General features: G+C 45.9%; 1 protein-coding gene across 3 annotated transcripts in view; it reads right to left on the bottom strand.

Moving 5' to 3' along the window:
* LOC118234504 (glutamate receptor ionotropic, kainate 5-like) overlaps positions 1-16392 on the bottom strand; it is a 57155-nt gene that overhangs the window by 12098 nt on the left and 28665 nt on the right. For all 3 annotated transcript variants that reach the window (XM_035431078.1, XM_035431079.1, XM_035431080.1), the window contains 8 exons: positions 7371-7529; positions 6993-7157; positions 6359-6456; positions 5425-5590; positions 3049-3227; positions 2553-2606; positions 1669-1830; positions 570-722 (listed from right to left, as the gene is read on the bottom strand). In XM_035431078.1, coding sequence (XP_035286969.1) covers positions 570-722; positions 1669-1830; positions 2553-2606; positions 3049-3227; positions 5425-5590; positions 6359-6456; positions 6993-7157; positions 7371-7479 — 1086 coding nt within the window. In that variant the 5' untranslated portion in view covers positions 7480-7529. The remainder of the gene's footprint in view (positions 1-569; positions 723-1668; positions 1831-2552; positions 2607-3048; positions 3228-5424; positions 5591-6358; positions 6457-6992; positions 7158-7370; positions 7530-16392) is intronic.

Here is a 16392-nt window from a genome sequence, read left to right as displayed (position 1 = left end):
TAGAATGAAAAAAAAAAGACAAATCAAAAGTGAAAAGAAGTAAACAAATAAAGAGGCAGAAAGACATGGGTTGATAATGGAATGATGGAAGGAGGAAAAGGGAAGTGACAAACTGACACTGGGAGAATGGCTGCCAAAGTCTATGTGAGGCAGGTAGATGGAGATTGAGCGATAGTCTAACTGAGATAGAATGGGGGGAAAGAGAGATGAGGGAAGCACAGAACAAGTAAAGAGATGGATAAAGAAAGAGGGAGAATGGCAGAGAAAGATAAGGGTGGGTGATGGAGAGGGATTCAGACGCAGAATCAAAGATGCCATACAAAATGGCAGCCAGAAAACCAAAGGTACAGACAGGGAACCAGTTGTGGATTTGAGAAAAAGTAAGGGTCCAAAAAGAACCACAGTCAGGCGGGAACACAAAGGGAGTACAGAATCTTACCACAAGACAAAACTAACCAAAAAAAACCAACACCATTCTCTATCAGGGCAAGTGACACTAATACACCCCACATGCTCCACAGAGGGGGCCCACCCCCTGGTTGTTGGGTCCCCTGTGCCGGGGCACTGACCATGCGCAGGTAGTTCATCAGGCTGGTGCCGTGCTGCCAGATCTGGGGCGAGGTGCAGCTGAGCGGCTTCACTCCGATCTTCTGGCTGCGGTTCAGCTCCCTCACCGCGCCCACCACCACGTGCACCGCGTCGAACATCAGGGCGGAGGACAGCTGGGGGGGGAGGGGCCACGGCAGGCGCGTCAGATCGCATCAGAGCGCAGCGTCCGCTAACGAGCCGATCGGTGCGGCTAGCGGCCAGTAAATCACTGCATCAGCCCGCCCGTCTTACTGCTGCAGCTAACCAATATAGCTGATAAGACTCTGTCTGGATGTGTGGTAGTGAATCATTCAGTCATCAGGGCAGTGTACTGCACTGTAGGTACTGTGGGGCCTAGGTCCCAGTGCACACTAAGTCATACCACTGTTCATTCTGCCCTGATTCAGCTACGTACTGGGCATGATGTTGTACTTATGTCAACAAGTCCACACTTAGATGCGAGAGGTGCAGGAGTGGGCGTTTTTGTTTATACAAATGGCCGAGAAGACTGTCAAGCTATATGAATTGTTGTCTAGTCATGAAAACTACCATATATCAATGGGAGTAGGCAGTTTGTCTTTGTACATCGGTTATCTAGTAGGGGTATTGTGCACTGCATCGACAAATCAATGATGGTGTCAGGATACAGCTATGTTTCCTTTAGAACCTCTACCGAAAACAGCCTTGTGTGCACAGCACACACCAATATATGTATTTTCAACTTGATTTGCCAAGGAAAGGTATGATATGATGTGTTTTGTGCAAGCCCTACATTTTGTGATCAGATAAACTGAAGTAATTATTTGCATATGAGAAGGGTAAATATCTGAATGCAGCCAAGGAGTGGCATAAGGTCAGCGCAAATTACAACTGTTTCATTTTACCTTACTGCAGTTTATTTGAGCTGAAACACGCAGCTTTTTATAAATAAATATTACATTCTTATGTTCACATTGCTCATTTTCATTTGACAAATCCAGAATCAACATTTTTCAAGTTACATAAATTCGCACTATTGTAATATCTAGCATAGCTAGCATAGTGTGTTGAGTGACAACATTTTGGGCCAGGAGGACTCACTGCAGGCCCAGGGTAGGGGCTAAGATCACATCCCTCCCTCCAGGACAGATTCAGACTTCGGAGGAACTCCAGGTAGAATGGGTGGGTGGTGTTGAACATGGAGAAGCCCACGATGTTGGACTGCTCGTCCACAATGTCATCTAACCTGAGAAGGGGGAAGTCCTGGGACACAGACAGACAGACAGACAGGGATAGAGCTCAGAGCTCTTACACAGAGGTACTGTATGTTAACACTGCACCAGAGAGAGACAGATAGAGAGGGAGAGAGAGAGAAAGAGAGAGAGAGAGAGAGAGAGAGAGAGAGAGAGAAAGAGAGAGAGAGAGAGAATCAGAGAAAGGGAGTTAGACAGAGAGAGACTGAAACAGAGAGAGGGAGAAATAGGTATTGAGACAGTAATCAGCTACAGAGAAAGTGGGAGAGAGAGCCAGACAGGTAATTAGTGTCTACAGGTGCATGAACATGAACCTGAGAGAAAGAGTGAGAAAGAGATACTGAGGCACAGTGTCGAGAAGTGCACTAATAGTGCACTTAAATAGAGAGAATAGGGGAGGGAGGAGGGGGGGCAAACCATTAGTATTGTACCAGCACTGCAATGGAAGAGGGGAAAAGAAACAAAGGATAGCACACAAAGAGAGGGTCGACGAGAGAGAAGTGGAGGAGAATCCATAGACAAATGTTTCTGCCACACTGCTGCGCGTATCTCACCATTATGGTTTTTATATTCCCTGCCATATAGGATTTATGACACCTTTCCCCACCGTTCAGTTCCAGAAGATTCTTGTTCCTTGGTCTTGTGCAGACAGCGGGTGGGGTGGGGTGGGGTGGAGGGAGGGTGAGGAGAGGGCAGAGTGGGATTGGAGGGGGGGGGTGCATGTGGTCTTACCATAGTAGTGAGGATATACTTGTAAAATGTCGATGTCATCCCCAGTTCTGATGCCTGCATCATGCAGAAAGACAGAGAAGGAGGCAGATCTCGGTGATTCCTTAGAGCTCATGCACTGTGCTTTTACGAGACGTGATTCAGTGTTGGTCATCTTAAAGAAAATTAAACTCTCTGCTGTTAGAACTTGGGTCATGACATTATATTTTATCAATGTTCTCTTCCACGTAAAGTATATATTATCACAGTTTGTTTTGCAAATGCATATAGATACATTACATCTACTACCATATATTAAATTTGGTATATATATATAAAATTTGCTCTGACTCTATCTTGTCAAAACAGTAAATGTGTGAAAATGCATAAATCTATTGTGTCATACTGATGGTGTATCTTTTCCTTTCACGTTTTCGAATCCGTGCTTTTGTGTGAGGAACTGATGCCATTGCAGTGCACTCTGCATGGAGGGAGGTTGTGTTGCTGTGGCGACACTGACCTTTTTGAGGATGAGGTAAGAGATGGAGGCGTTGGCATCAATAATGATGGTGGCCACCTTGTCATCGCGGATCTCCTTTAGCAAAGGGGTGGGGTCCAAGCTGTCGTCCAGCATCCTGATGGACAGCGTCTCCCTGGAGATGAGGAAGCGCCGCACCAGCTCCTCCAATCGCAGCAGGCCTGGGGGGCAGAGGAACATGGTGACCAGAAGGGGGATGTAAGACAAACCAGTTAAGTTTATTTCTTAAATAAGCTTGATAAAATGGACTATAAATGTAAATAAAATAGTGCTGTTTCTTGAGGATGGCCATTAAAAAACAGAAGTAAAAGTAACTGCTTCATTTATGGGGAAGTGCCCTGTGAGCTATGTGGTAATCATGGAAACTAGCCAAAAAAGGAGGGGGGGGGAATCAATGTTCTGTCCCCCTCCCCCCAACACGTTCATCCTAGCTGGGAAATCAAAGTAATAAGACCTGAACGTAACTGGGGAATGAAGTCTGCTGCTCGCTGGTAAGAGCTAAAACATTGGAATGTTTTCAGAGGAAAAATCTGGGCACTGTGTTCTCCCACAACCAGCCAAGGCAGCTGAATGCATCCGAGTGTGAAAATGCCTTATTTTATGATGAAGTGCTGATTTTCAAAATATCCTGGAGGCCATCTTGTGATGCTTCTGCGGCGCCACACTACTACATCTTCAAAAGGATGGCTGAGACCCAGGGCCAAAATGTTCACCCGTTAAATAAGCCACACTCCTCCCCGGTGACCTGTACCAAACCTTAATTAGCCTGTTGAGCAGCAGTGGGACCAAATATCTGATCCCCTAAATTTTCCTCAACTGGAGCCGTTAGCGTGGTGAGAGGAATTCTTAGCGCAGTTAGCGAGGCTAGGGAAACGAAAGCATCCCCTGGACTGGAATAACATCAAAATGGATGCCCGTTTGCTTGTGAAAAAGAGCAACCCTGAATCTAACGCTGACTATGCAGTGGTAGTGCACCAGTTCTTTTCCGTTGTGTTTGTGGATACCCCTGCGTTACCATGGGCCTGTGCATGGGCGTCGCTAGACCCCTTTTACTGGGGCACGTGCCCCGGTATTGATCTGCCGTGCCCCAGTAAAATCTCACCTTCGAGTTTTAACAAGCTCCTATATTTGGAAGTGGATTCATTTAGATTGATAAGAATGGATTTCTTTCTAATCCACAATGTCAAAGCAACGCAGTTTAACCCAAAATACAAGCTGAGGCGCGCACCTCGCGGTCCGGGTCCGTACACCGCGGCGTGCACGTTACTGTCCGTGCACGGCAGTGTGCGTGTCCTAGGCATTCAAGAAAAAAAACTGTGCGATTTGAGTAATGGGGGGCCTGTGCCCCAGTAGAGCTTTATGTCCAGCAGCGCCCCTGGTCCTGTGCACAGAATATTTGCACTATTGTGACATTAAACCGTACCAACAAACCACACCTTGCCAATAAATGAGAATCCTCCACTGTCTCCATCATATTCAAACACTCCACGTCTCCACCGCCCGTTAAGTCTGAGTACATATTTAGATTGCAGAAAGCACTCGGCAATAATCTGCCAAAAATCTTTACTCTCATGACACATTTCCTTGTCTCATAAATACATATATTTGCTGTTCGTTTGGAACTTTTTGAGATTTTCACTTTCTCGACCAAAGTCTTTGAATTTCTCATCTTGTGCTGTGGGTGCCAAATCATGATTGCAAATGACTGGTTGTCCAAAGGGATTAGGCTGGTTGCGCTGCAGAAGTCCCCAAATGTATCATTTCGGGTAACGCTGAATTCTAATCAGAAAATTTTTTGTTGTAAGATTAATCCCTCCCGACTCGATACATGTGTTCATTATTTGTGACCAAATTTACATTTTTTTTACTTTGTGGATAAACAAGCACAATGAGTGGGTTCTCACCGGATTACCAAAGCTCTCCCGTGTATTCTTCTGCAGAGGTCATGAATATGAATTTACACTTCTAGTGCAGCGCCTCACGGAAACGAGGCGAGATTTCGGCGCGCGGTTCTCGATGGGTTCGCTTCAGGTTTAGCACTTGTTGATGTAGCAACAGTGGCGTCCCTTGAGCCGGCACCATCACCACTAGCATTCATAGCCACGATTTGGAGCTCAGATGAAAAAGAGGCAACTGAAGACTTTGCTCAAGGCTTTTTTTTTTTTTTTTTTTTTTTTTTAAACATCTTTAAAATATCTCCATAGAAACACAGAAACGACGTTCAAAGTGAGAAAACGTTCAACGAATTTAGATTTTTTTTTATCAAAGAAATCGCAGACCTTTTGTCACAGACACGGCCGGTTAAGAGTGAGAGAACAGGAGGATTATTGAATGAGGAGACGGGGAAATGAGACTCACATTCGGCCTTAGCGCACACCAGACTCGTGGTCGGGTTTCCGAAGGAACGCAGAATGGCCCCGATGGCGAGGCTGAGGTCCTCGTTGCTAGGGTACAAGCTGACGGACGCGAAACGCAGGTACGGGAGCCGCGGGGTCTCCTCAGGGCCGATTTTCACATGAGGAATCTGGGAAGGGGAGGAGAGGGGAGGGGCAAGGAGTGGAGGGGAGGGGTGGGGAGGGAGGAGAGGGGAGGGAGGGGTGGGGAGGGCGGGGAGGGGAGGGGAAGGGGAGGAGAGGGGAGGGAGGGGAGGGGAGAGAGGGGAGTGAGGGGAAGGGAGGGGAGGGGCGGGGAGGAAGGGGTGGGGAGGGAGGGGCAGGGAGGAGAGGGGAGAGGAGGGAGGGGAGGAGAGGGGAAGAGAGGGGAGGGAGGAGAGGGGATGGGTGGGGAGGGAGGGGAGGGCGGGGTGGGAGGAAAGGGGAGTGAGGGGAGGGGAGGGGAGGGGAGGGGTAGAGGTAGAGGTACAGTGATAGGGGAAGAGAGGATCAATAAGCACATAAAACAGGACACAAAGCAAGGAGAGACAGAAAAGCACTTTGGGGAAGGTAAATAAAACTGAGGCCGTCTCCTTATGCTGATGGTTATTACACAAGGCAAATTTGTTACACCATTTTTTTTTTTTGATAAGCATAAAGATTGCAGAATGTAAGTGGTACAATATTTCAACATTTCAACAGCCATTTTGTAAACCACCTACTGTCAACCTAGTGGACATCATGCTTACATCACATTTATGAGAGGCCCCTGCAAGAAATTTCTCATTGTAGAGTTTTATGGCCAGGAGAGCAACATTTCGGGTAGGGGATGTGGGATTTGAAAATACACCGTCTGTGACCTGTGAGGGTAACAGGGGTCAGTCCGAAGACCAGAGAGAATGAACACCGTGATAACTCACCTCCTTCTCCCCACATATGTGGCTGACAGTGGAACCCGAGGCCGGGCTTGAAGCAGGGCCAATAACAGAGACTACACCCTTCGGTAGAATCTGACACACTGATGAAGAGAAAAAGAGGAAATATTGTTCTCTAATAAACAACATTATTGATCCTGTTCCATTTTACATGCACCACATTTACGCTTTTCTTTGTGTAAGAAAATAGAAAATTCTGTTTTTGTACTATGACAGGTTCATGGTCGTCATAACTGTAGGTGTTATTTGTTGCCATGGCACTAAGCCAGCCACAGTCAATAGTCAAGATGACCTCTTGATGACCTGCCATTTTAGATATTTTTAATGATGAGTTGCTTAAATACAGTCACAGAAATGACAATTTAATTTATAAAAATGTGAAAGTGTATAATTAGCAACAGAGCTACAAAAAAAAAAAAACAGTGAAAGTAGATGTTTCACATGGAGCTGTGACCACTTCACAGAACCCATCTTGTGCATTGCGGTCCACTTCACATTCATTCCTGATGGACACTTCCTGAGTCCGGTCCTTAGGCGGCCAGCTCCTCAGAGGCAGAGAGGCTGAGACCTTGCGCTGGTGTGGCTGGAGTGGGAGGCAGTGAAAGGGGGAAGAACTCACTGGTGTCGGTGGTCTCGTACTGGGAGTCTCTCTGCAGCTCAAAGATGTCCACCTCCACGCGGGCCCTGACCGGGCCCTCCATAATGCTGTTGATGTTCTCCCTGGCCAGCGCTAGGGCCAGCCGCTCCCCCCGCCCACACACCGACTGGTCGTCCAGGATTGCCGCTGAGGCGAGAGGGAAGAGACACGTGCTGATTGGTCTGGCTCGTCAGCCAGTGGTTTCAGACCAGCAGCCCGTGGATCGGCTCGACACGGCCAGTTTTGTCCAGCAGCAAGCGGAACACGCTGGCTGCTACGAGGCACTGGCACTTCAGCTAGCGAGAGAGGCAAATGACGCACCGCGCACAGCTGTGCAGCAATTATAACTGGGCGACTCACCCATTCTGACAGAGGACAGCACGGGGGCCTGGCTGTGAGAGGACGGGGCCATGGTCAGTAACAGGAAGACAGAGTGAATCGACAGCAGCAGCGCTGGCAGAGCCGGCATCTTCTACTGCTCCTCATGGAGAACGGTCTTCTGGCTGCCTGTTCCGCCACCTGCTGGGCAGGAGGACCAATTAACACCACCAGGAATGATACTATCACGTTACTCTGCAAACGGTGTGTAATCTGGGAAGGAAACACTCCATGGTCTGAGAAACATCCTTGAAACTATTTACATGTTTTCATTGACGATACCAATAAACTAACTGGCTAACTTGCTGACATCGAGCCCACGACAAAGACACTGTATTCACAGCAAGAGCACCTACAGACAAAACAGTTATTTTACGTTATTTTAATTCCTCAAGCAATCCCATTTACAAGGGAAATGCACAACTGCAGCAATAATTATAGCACTTGAAACTCTAGTGTTTATCCACAAAACATTTTTTGAAAATGCCATAGAAAGTGAAAAAGCATGATTGGAGAGAGAAAGCTTAAAATGGTCAGACAGAGAGAGGAAGCAGATATGAGGCATGAGCCACAGTGGGTGAAAGTGAGTCATTCTGAGCAGGGTTCTTGGTGAGCAAGCCGGATGAGGATTGGTTACTATCTTCTTCTTCTTGTAAGCGTGTTTCTGCGAGCGCAGAAACTATCCCAGAAGTGCCGTTATTTTGCCTCCGGTCTTTCCACACAAAGAGAATTGATCTGACTCGCCGGAGAGAGGACTGCTCCCTTCCTTCGTTTTTTCGGCGCATCTGTCTGCCTCTGTCCGCCGGTGCCGCTAATGCGCATCATCAGGCGCGAGCGCGCGGGTGAATTTGCGCACATTTTTTTCACGCGTGCGTCACAGTGTTCCGACCGACTAACAGCATCAATTTTTTAACAAGAAGCTGCTATCCAAGAGAACATCTGAACACCAAAATATTATAACGTGAATTATACTTGTGTCATCATTTATTATGAATAAACGCAACGCCAAATGCCAGCTGTCATTTCTAGACAACAGACAGCAGAACAATAGATACCTGTAGAAGGATCATGTTGTTAAATTGTTAAGAAAGAGGACTGTGGATAATTAAAGATAGCTACGTGTCGTTAACTGTTAACCGCTGTTCAGTTTTCCCTCTCAAATGGCTCTGGTTTGGGCACTTCATTACAGAAGAGGGAAATGCATGAGTCCCACGGCTGTAGCCAATTAAAATAATGCACACTGATTTGCTGTTATAGGAGAGCCGCACACTCCTGATGACCAATTAGGATTTTTCCAAAATTTCATGCACAACCGACAACATGCAGCCAGGACTATTCATCATCAGTCAAAGTTAATGATGGCTCCAGGGGCTGGTGATTAATTAATATCATTGAACATAAGTTCTGTTGTCAGTGGACAGATAACTGCAGCGCAAGAGAAGACACAAGGGCATACAGTAGATTAAAAAGCCCGAGATGACAACGGAAAACTCCGTGAACTTGAGTGTGTGAGCATCATGCATATGTGTGTGTGTGCGTGCGTGCGTGTGTGTGTGTGTGTTGTGGGTATAAGCCTGACTGCGTCTGAGACTTGGCAGCAGTCTCATCCTATCAGTAGAGCCTCTACTATGAGAGTGAAAGGCATAAAATCTGTGATGGTAATTATTAAGAGAGAGGAAGAAGGAGGGAGAGGAGTATATGGATATATGCACAGTGCCCTCAAGCACAGAAGAAGAGAGCGAGACCAAGTGAGTGTGAGAGAGAGAGAGAGAGAGAGAGAGACGGGGGGGGGGGAGAGGGTACAGAGATGGGCAGAATGAGTATTATGAGGATGAGAAGAAGCTGGGGGGTGTAAGCAAGACACAAATCTGACAGTAACAATAATAGAAATGTGAATCACAGCCACAAATTGCCCTGGATTACAGCTGCACACCATCAATGTCAGTCTTATCATGCGAAAGCATTAATTCCAATGTTACCACACATAACTATTGTTAACCAACGTCTACATATTTAAACTATGGTCTCCACTCAGCAGGGAGCTTTCTCCTGGAGATTATCATAGAGTGGGCTGGTTCACACTCAGACAAGATCATGTGAGGTCTTCCCAGCATTTCTCTTTTGTTAGACAAATCCCTTAGGGGTCAGTAAACTTTGCAGTGTGCAGGTGTTTGAGTGTGCTATCTTAAAAACAAACACAGATCCCCCTTCCCCGTCTGTCTTCACACAGAGAGCTAAACAGACACACACAGTGAGGTCACACAGGCTGCCAAGACCCCCAAAAAGAGGATTCATTTCAAATTAAAATCTAGAAGCACAATTATCAGAAAGCACTGGCACTTGGCCCCAAGCGACTTTGTAAATGATTTTCTATATTGAACTCCCCTGTAAAATAAAAGTTAATTATTATATTAAAAAACACATTAACTTTGTTTATCAATTAACTAAGGTTTAATTGTCAACCTGTATTAAATTCAAGTTTTAAAATATGGGCCTGGTATAATAATGAACATTATAACTCGTCAGGTGAGCTGCCCATTTCCTTACATACAGGCCTCTGACAGACTCTGATTGAAAGGTGTGTACCTTTCAGATGACATGGCTGCATTGGCAGTAACATTTTCTTCACAAAGACATGAAAAGCACCGTAAGAAAAGATGCACCCAGGAATGGCCTCAGGTGGCCCGATGGCCCGCTAACTTCTGATATTTTCGGTAACGCAATGAAAATCGACGGTGTGTTTGCCCGCGAGCGTGTCCGTGAGGAGGCTGCCGCAGAGTCGCGTGGGCAGAGAGCAGCGGTGAGGGGTCGGGGGAGGGGAAGGGACAGAGCAGACAGACAGGCAGAGAGCAGCGGTGAGGGGTCGGGGAAGGGGAAGGGACAGAGCAGACAGACAGGCAGAGAGCAGCAGTGAGGGGTCGGGGGAGGGGAAGGGACAGAGCAGACAGACAGGCAGAGAGCAGCGGTGAGGGGTCGGGGGAGGGGAAGGGACAGAGCAGACAGGCAGGCAGAGAGCAGCGGTGAGGGGTCGGGGGAGGGGAAGGGACAGAGCAGACAGGCAGGCAGAGAGCAGCAGTGAGGGGTCGGGGGAGGGGAAGGGACAGAGCAGACAGACAGGCAGAGAGCAGCGGTGAGGGGTCGGGGAAGGGGAAGGGACAGAGCAGACAGACAGGCAGAGAGCAGCGGTGAGGGGTCGGGGGAGGGGAAGGGACAGAGCAGACAGGCAGGCAGAGAGCAGCGGTGAGGGGTCGGGGGAGCAGAAGGGACAGAGCAGACAGACAGGCAGAGAGCAGCGGTGAGGGGTCGGGGAAGGGGAAGGGACAGAGCAGACAGGCAGGCAGAGAGCAGCGGTGAGGGGTCGGGGGAGGGGAAGGGACAGAGCAGACAGACAGGCAGAGAGCAGCGGTGAGGGGTCGGGGGAGGGGAAGGGACAGAGCAGACAGACAGGCAGAGAGCAGCGGTGAGGGGTCGGGGGAGGGGAAGGGACAGAGCAGACAGACAGGCAGAGAGCAGCGGTGAGGGGTCGGGGGAGGGGAAGGGACGGAGCAGACAGACAGGCAGAGAGCAGCGGTGAGGGGTCGGGGGAGGGGAAGGGACAGAGCAGACAGGCAGGCAGAGAGCAGCGGTGAGGGGTCGGGGGAGGGGAAGGGACAGAGCAGACAGGCAGGCAGAGAGCAGCGGTGAGGGGTCGGGGGAGGGGAAGGGACAGAGCAGACAGGCAGGCAGAGAGCAGCGGTGAGGGGTCGGGGGAGGGGAAGGGACAGAGCAGACAGGCAGGCAGAGAGCAGCGGTGAGGGGTCGGGGGAGGGGAAGGGACAGAGCAGACAGGCAGGCAGAGAGCAGCGGTGAGGGGTCGGGGGAGGGGAAGGGACAGAGCAGACAGGCAGGCAGAGAGCAGCGGTGAGGGGTCGGGGGAGGGGAAGGGACAGAGCAGACAGGCAGGCAGAGAGCAGCAGTGAGGGGTCGGGGGAGGGGAAGGGACGGAGCAGACAGGCAGGCAGAGAGCAGCGGTGAGGGGTCGGGGGAGGGGAAGGGACAGAGCAGACAGGCAGGCAGAGAGCAGCAGTGAGGGGTCGGGGGAGGGGAAGGGACGGAGCAGACAGGCAGGCAGAGAGCAGCGGTGAGGGGTCGGGGGAGGGGAAGGGACAGAGCAGACAGGCAGGCAGAGAGCAGCGGTGAGGGGTCGGGGAGGGGAAGGGACGGAGCAGACAGACAGGCAGACAGCAGCGGTGAGGGGTCGGGGGAGGGGAAGGGACGGAGCAGGCAGAGAGCGAGGCAGCCTCGGTGAAGCCCAGGCAGGCCCCGTCTCCATGACGGAGAGGCCGGGGACAATTACTTCGATCTGTTTTTGCAGCATAACACCCAATAAATCCAGTTCACTGCACCTCTTTTTGTCTCTTCTTCTCGGGGAAACAAAAAAACATAAATGCCAAAATTTCTTATCTCCTTTTTCTATGCTTTTAAACCGCAAGTGCACCCTGAATTTGTGAAACTGACTGTTAATTACTGGCCTCGTGATGAGAAAAAGATAGTTGAAAGATTGCAAGTTAACATAATCTACAGAAATAACGTAGTAACTGGTCAATAGCATAATTATTGATTATAATGTGATAACACCTAATTGATAACATAATAATTTAAATTATTTACATAATTAAAGACCAGAACCATTATGATAATAATTTTAACCAATAACCTAATAATTTTCAAAATATTTCCATTAATAGAAAAGGCCGGGATGGTCAACAAGTACATTACAAACCTTTATATATAAAATAATGATATGATTATGATGGATGAACACATTTACTCTTATTTTGATATATTTGTAGCTTTATGAATATGCACTTGTCTGTTAATTCCATTTGGCTTTTCCAATGAATTGAAAGAAGCAAATGGCCTCCAACTAATACAATACAATACATAAAGTGGTCAGAATGTGCAAAATCAAAACGATCAAAATCAAAAAACTGGTCACATTTCTTGAAAACACAGCCATTCAGGCCATCCAAGGGTCACCAGTTTCTTACAAACCAACTAGTTCAGTCTAATGCATCTTTTCTTTAAATATTTCAGAAATTATTGTTTTTATTTATTTATTCATTGTTTTTGCCTCATGAGGTGCTCCCAGCATTGTGATATTCAAATTAGCTGAAAATAAGAATCATAAGAGGTGTCTTGACTGTGGTGAGGGAAACGTGTTGAACGTGTCATGATTTGAATAAACATAGCTCCTTAAAGAATTTTGGTATAGAACAAATCTCACTGCTAAATCAACTCTAGCACAGTTGCAACAGAGACCACAATTAAAAGTACTTTATCAGGGTTGATTTTGACACAGAATATTTCCTGTGTTCTTTTACTAAAAATGACTGGACGTGGAAAAAATACTAAAATGTGCCATGTGACCTATGAACTACAAATCTGGCACGGTTTCACTTCCCATCGACCTATAGAAACATTTAAGGTTCATCAGATTGGAAAGCACAGCTTTGTCATAATCCCACAGTAAAATCAATAGTTGAAATTGATTAAATAATAGTGGCCATGTTTTCTGGAACGTATCAATATTTCTTTGTGATTAAGACTGTACCCCAAAGGTCATGATTCCAATTTTCCTGTCAGTATGAGCTATACTCAGTCAGATTTTCTTTTAAAGAATTATTTATTACAATACTAGCGAAAATTATTACGTTATTATCAGTTATTGGTTAATCTTATTGGTTGCATCAAAGCTTGCTTCGTAATAACAGATTCAATCAATTCTTGTAAGAGATATCATATACTAGCACACTCTGTTACACATGTGTTCCACATGATAGGAAACACACAGAGGGCCAACCAAATGACATTTGGTTCCCCCCATAGTCTGTAGAAAAATATGGACAAAGTCAATGTGACGTCACCCATTGACTTTCCACTGGCTTGGTGAAAAGGGTTTTGAAGCCTGGGAAGTATAGTTTGTGGGTGCCGCCATGTTGTACAAATTGGAGCCAGAGACTGCGCAGTGGGGACGTGAAGTCCAATCGTCCACTAAGCACGTGAGATACGGTGACTCGGTAATGACGCGAACTGTCCCTGATTCGTCCACAAAATATTACTGGCTTGTCCGCAATAACTTAACAAATCAACTTATGGGGAGACATTAGATGAAGAAAAAACACCTACTGCAACTAATTTTTCTTGTAGAAAGTAATCAAATTTTGACCGTATATTTGCCACTGACTTACTTTAAAACAGGTGGCTGAAACACCTACTGTATACTGGAGCCAACCGCAATGTCTCTCAACAAGACAAGGAGGTGAGCTTCAAAAAGACTGCTGCCCAGTTTAGGCCGCTTGCTTTCCCCTCTCTGTCCTTTTCTATTGTATTCTCTCAAATACTGCTACTGTAGTGCTACTGTAGCAACTGAGAGAGAGAGAGAGAGAGAGAGATGGGGGTAAGGGATGGGAGTACACACAAGATTGGGGTCAGAACCCAGCAGTGGTATTGTGAAGCAGACTAGGGGGCTGGTGTCTGCGTCATTTTTTTCCTCCTGCATAATTTTGTCACCCTCGACTAGAGCAAAATTGGTCAATCGAAGCCACGCCACCATTTTAAATACTGCGACCAAAGTTACCCGAGCAGCAAGAAACACCACCGTGCACATCAATACCGCAGCTACATTCATGTATAAACATCTTTAGTACAAGGAAGAACAGAAAACAACTGTGAATATGAATAACACACATCAGTACATAAAAAAATGTATGAAGTAAAAAATATAAGGAATGCCTATGTCAAAAATATGGCATATAGATCTGAATCTCCACTCTAACAATTTAACACAGTACATTTATTGCCCGAGGCAAGTATTTTAGTTTATATACAATATAGCAATATATTCTAGCAAATATGAAATGTAAAACTATATATCTGAAGATGAAAATAACCTTTCTTATACAACACTGGTGTCACAGAAAAATCTCATCTCCAAAAAATGTTAATTTTCAAAAAATAGTGTTTTTTATTTACTGTCATGTTTATGGTTTAGTCAAATCTGGTTTTCAGCCAACTTTATTACTTAGTCGTGAGACATTTATTGTTCATTGAGTTAGCTGAAAATTTTCCATGTGGGCCAAAAACCCAAAATGACAAATAAAAACTGAAAATTACAAATGGACATGCAAGATTGTTGCTTGACACCAAAAATAAAGAATGCATTTTTTCATATTTTATATTTATTCCTTACTCTTTTGATGTTATATCTCTGCACTTAGGAGGTATCACCTCTGATATGCCTACCCCCAGTACGGCAGGCTTTAAAAATGCTTTAATTTCTTTTAAGTGAGATGATATAGACAGGCTTGTTTTATTCAATAATCAGATGTGTCAGTAATGTAGACAAGACATAATCATGTACAAACTATAAATTGTACAAAGGAGTGTAAGGGAGTCAGTAAATAGCCCTTTATATATGCATGCTCAATTAGAAGTGGTCAATTAGCATAGAGTGTTATGATCTGTGGTCCCAGGTGTCGAATATTTATGCTATAACTTCATGGTAATAACCGTAGAATAAAATTAAGAGGAAGACAGACCGAAAACATATGAAATGCAAATGCTATCAAGTGAATAAGCATAATCATGTTTCACTGTCCATTGAATCAGATGTTGGATGTGCCCATATTTAATGCATCTTCTTTTTTTTTTTTTTGGGTGACACAGTTGTTAGAGACAAAGGTACTAATGTACGTATAAGTGTGTGTGAGAGAGTGCCAGTGTAAGTGAGTGACTCAGTCAGTCAGGCAGTGAGTAAGTGAGTCAGAGAGCGAGAAAGTAAGAGAGGGAAAGAGAAACAAAGAGAGAGAGAGAGAGAGCGAGAGAGAAAGAACAGAAAGGGATAATGAGACAATAATCAGAGAGAGAGGCTGTGTGGACACTGAAAGAAGTTTGCAGATGGTGCAGAATTTAAAAAGGTGTATCAGTGATGCAGTATCACCCATCTCGCTTCTGCCAGGGCCCCTTCCCTAAAATCACATCCATCTACATCTCAGCAATACCAGTCATACATTATTTATATCTATAATATGCTAAAGAATTTTTCATTAAAGGCTTTAGAAATTTACCATTACAGAACAGACTAGCCCATCAATTAACTGCTCTCCAATCCATGGATTCTGTTAAACAAATAGAACCACCTCTAATCTCAGACAACCAAGCCAGTTGTTCGGTGGCAAAAAGTGTTTTACGATACCAATAAAACTCCCCTTTTCTGGAACTAAGAGTTATAAGAAGAATTTTAGGATTTATACATTTGTTGCTGCTGTAGTTGTTTTTATTGTTCTGCAATAGGCCAGAGATAATGAGTTACTCTCTATGTAATTTGGAGCACACAGTAGGTTCTGCCTGACAGAACCATTACGAGCACCATTACTGTGTGAGCTAGGTAGGGGATGTTTAGAGAAAATGGAGAGTAAAGGGGGAGATGTAAATGGAAGAAAGAGAAACAGAAAACTTTTGGAGTAAAGAGCATTGAGCAAGTGGGAATGAGAGGGAGAAGGCGGCGCAGAGTTGTGGGAAAGATGAAAATGTGAAAATGGAAAAGTTAGGAGAATGAGAGCAGGTGAGAGAGGTAGAGCGAGACAAAAAAGCAAAAAGAGCAGGCGAGTGAAATGAGTTAGAAAAAAAGACGGGAGCAGAAAACGAGAGAGTGGGAGGATGAGAGATCTATATTTAATTGAACAGCTCTGAAACAGGCGGGACGTTCGGCGTTGTTATCACCGTCGAAACGAAAAGCAGAATAAACCGTGGTCAGATGAGATTCCCAAGCAGGAAGCAGCTCCAACAGGGCCATATCTGGTCCGAGGCAGGATCATTTATGGCTCCCATAAACCCACCAGAGGATTTATATGATCTAAACGCTTTGAACCAGCAGAATGATTGACGAGTTTGTATTTGTTCTCGCAGTTTTTTTGCATGTAACCTTGACTTTTTGCATATCGTTGTCAGGTTTGGATTTGGC

Source organism: Anguilla anguilla, chromosome 8 (assembly GCF_013347855.1).
Source record: "Anguilla anguilla isolate fAngAng1 chromosome 8, fAngAng1.pri, whole genome shotgun sequence".
Classification (NCBI taxonomy): domain Eukaryota; kingdom Metazoa; phylum Chordata; class Actinopteri; order Anguilliformes; family Anguillidae; genus Anguilla; species Anguilla anguilla.
Note: the sequence above shows the minus strand (reverse complement) of the source record. Positions and strands in the feature narration are given on the sequence as shown.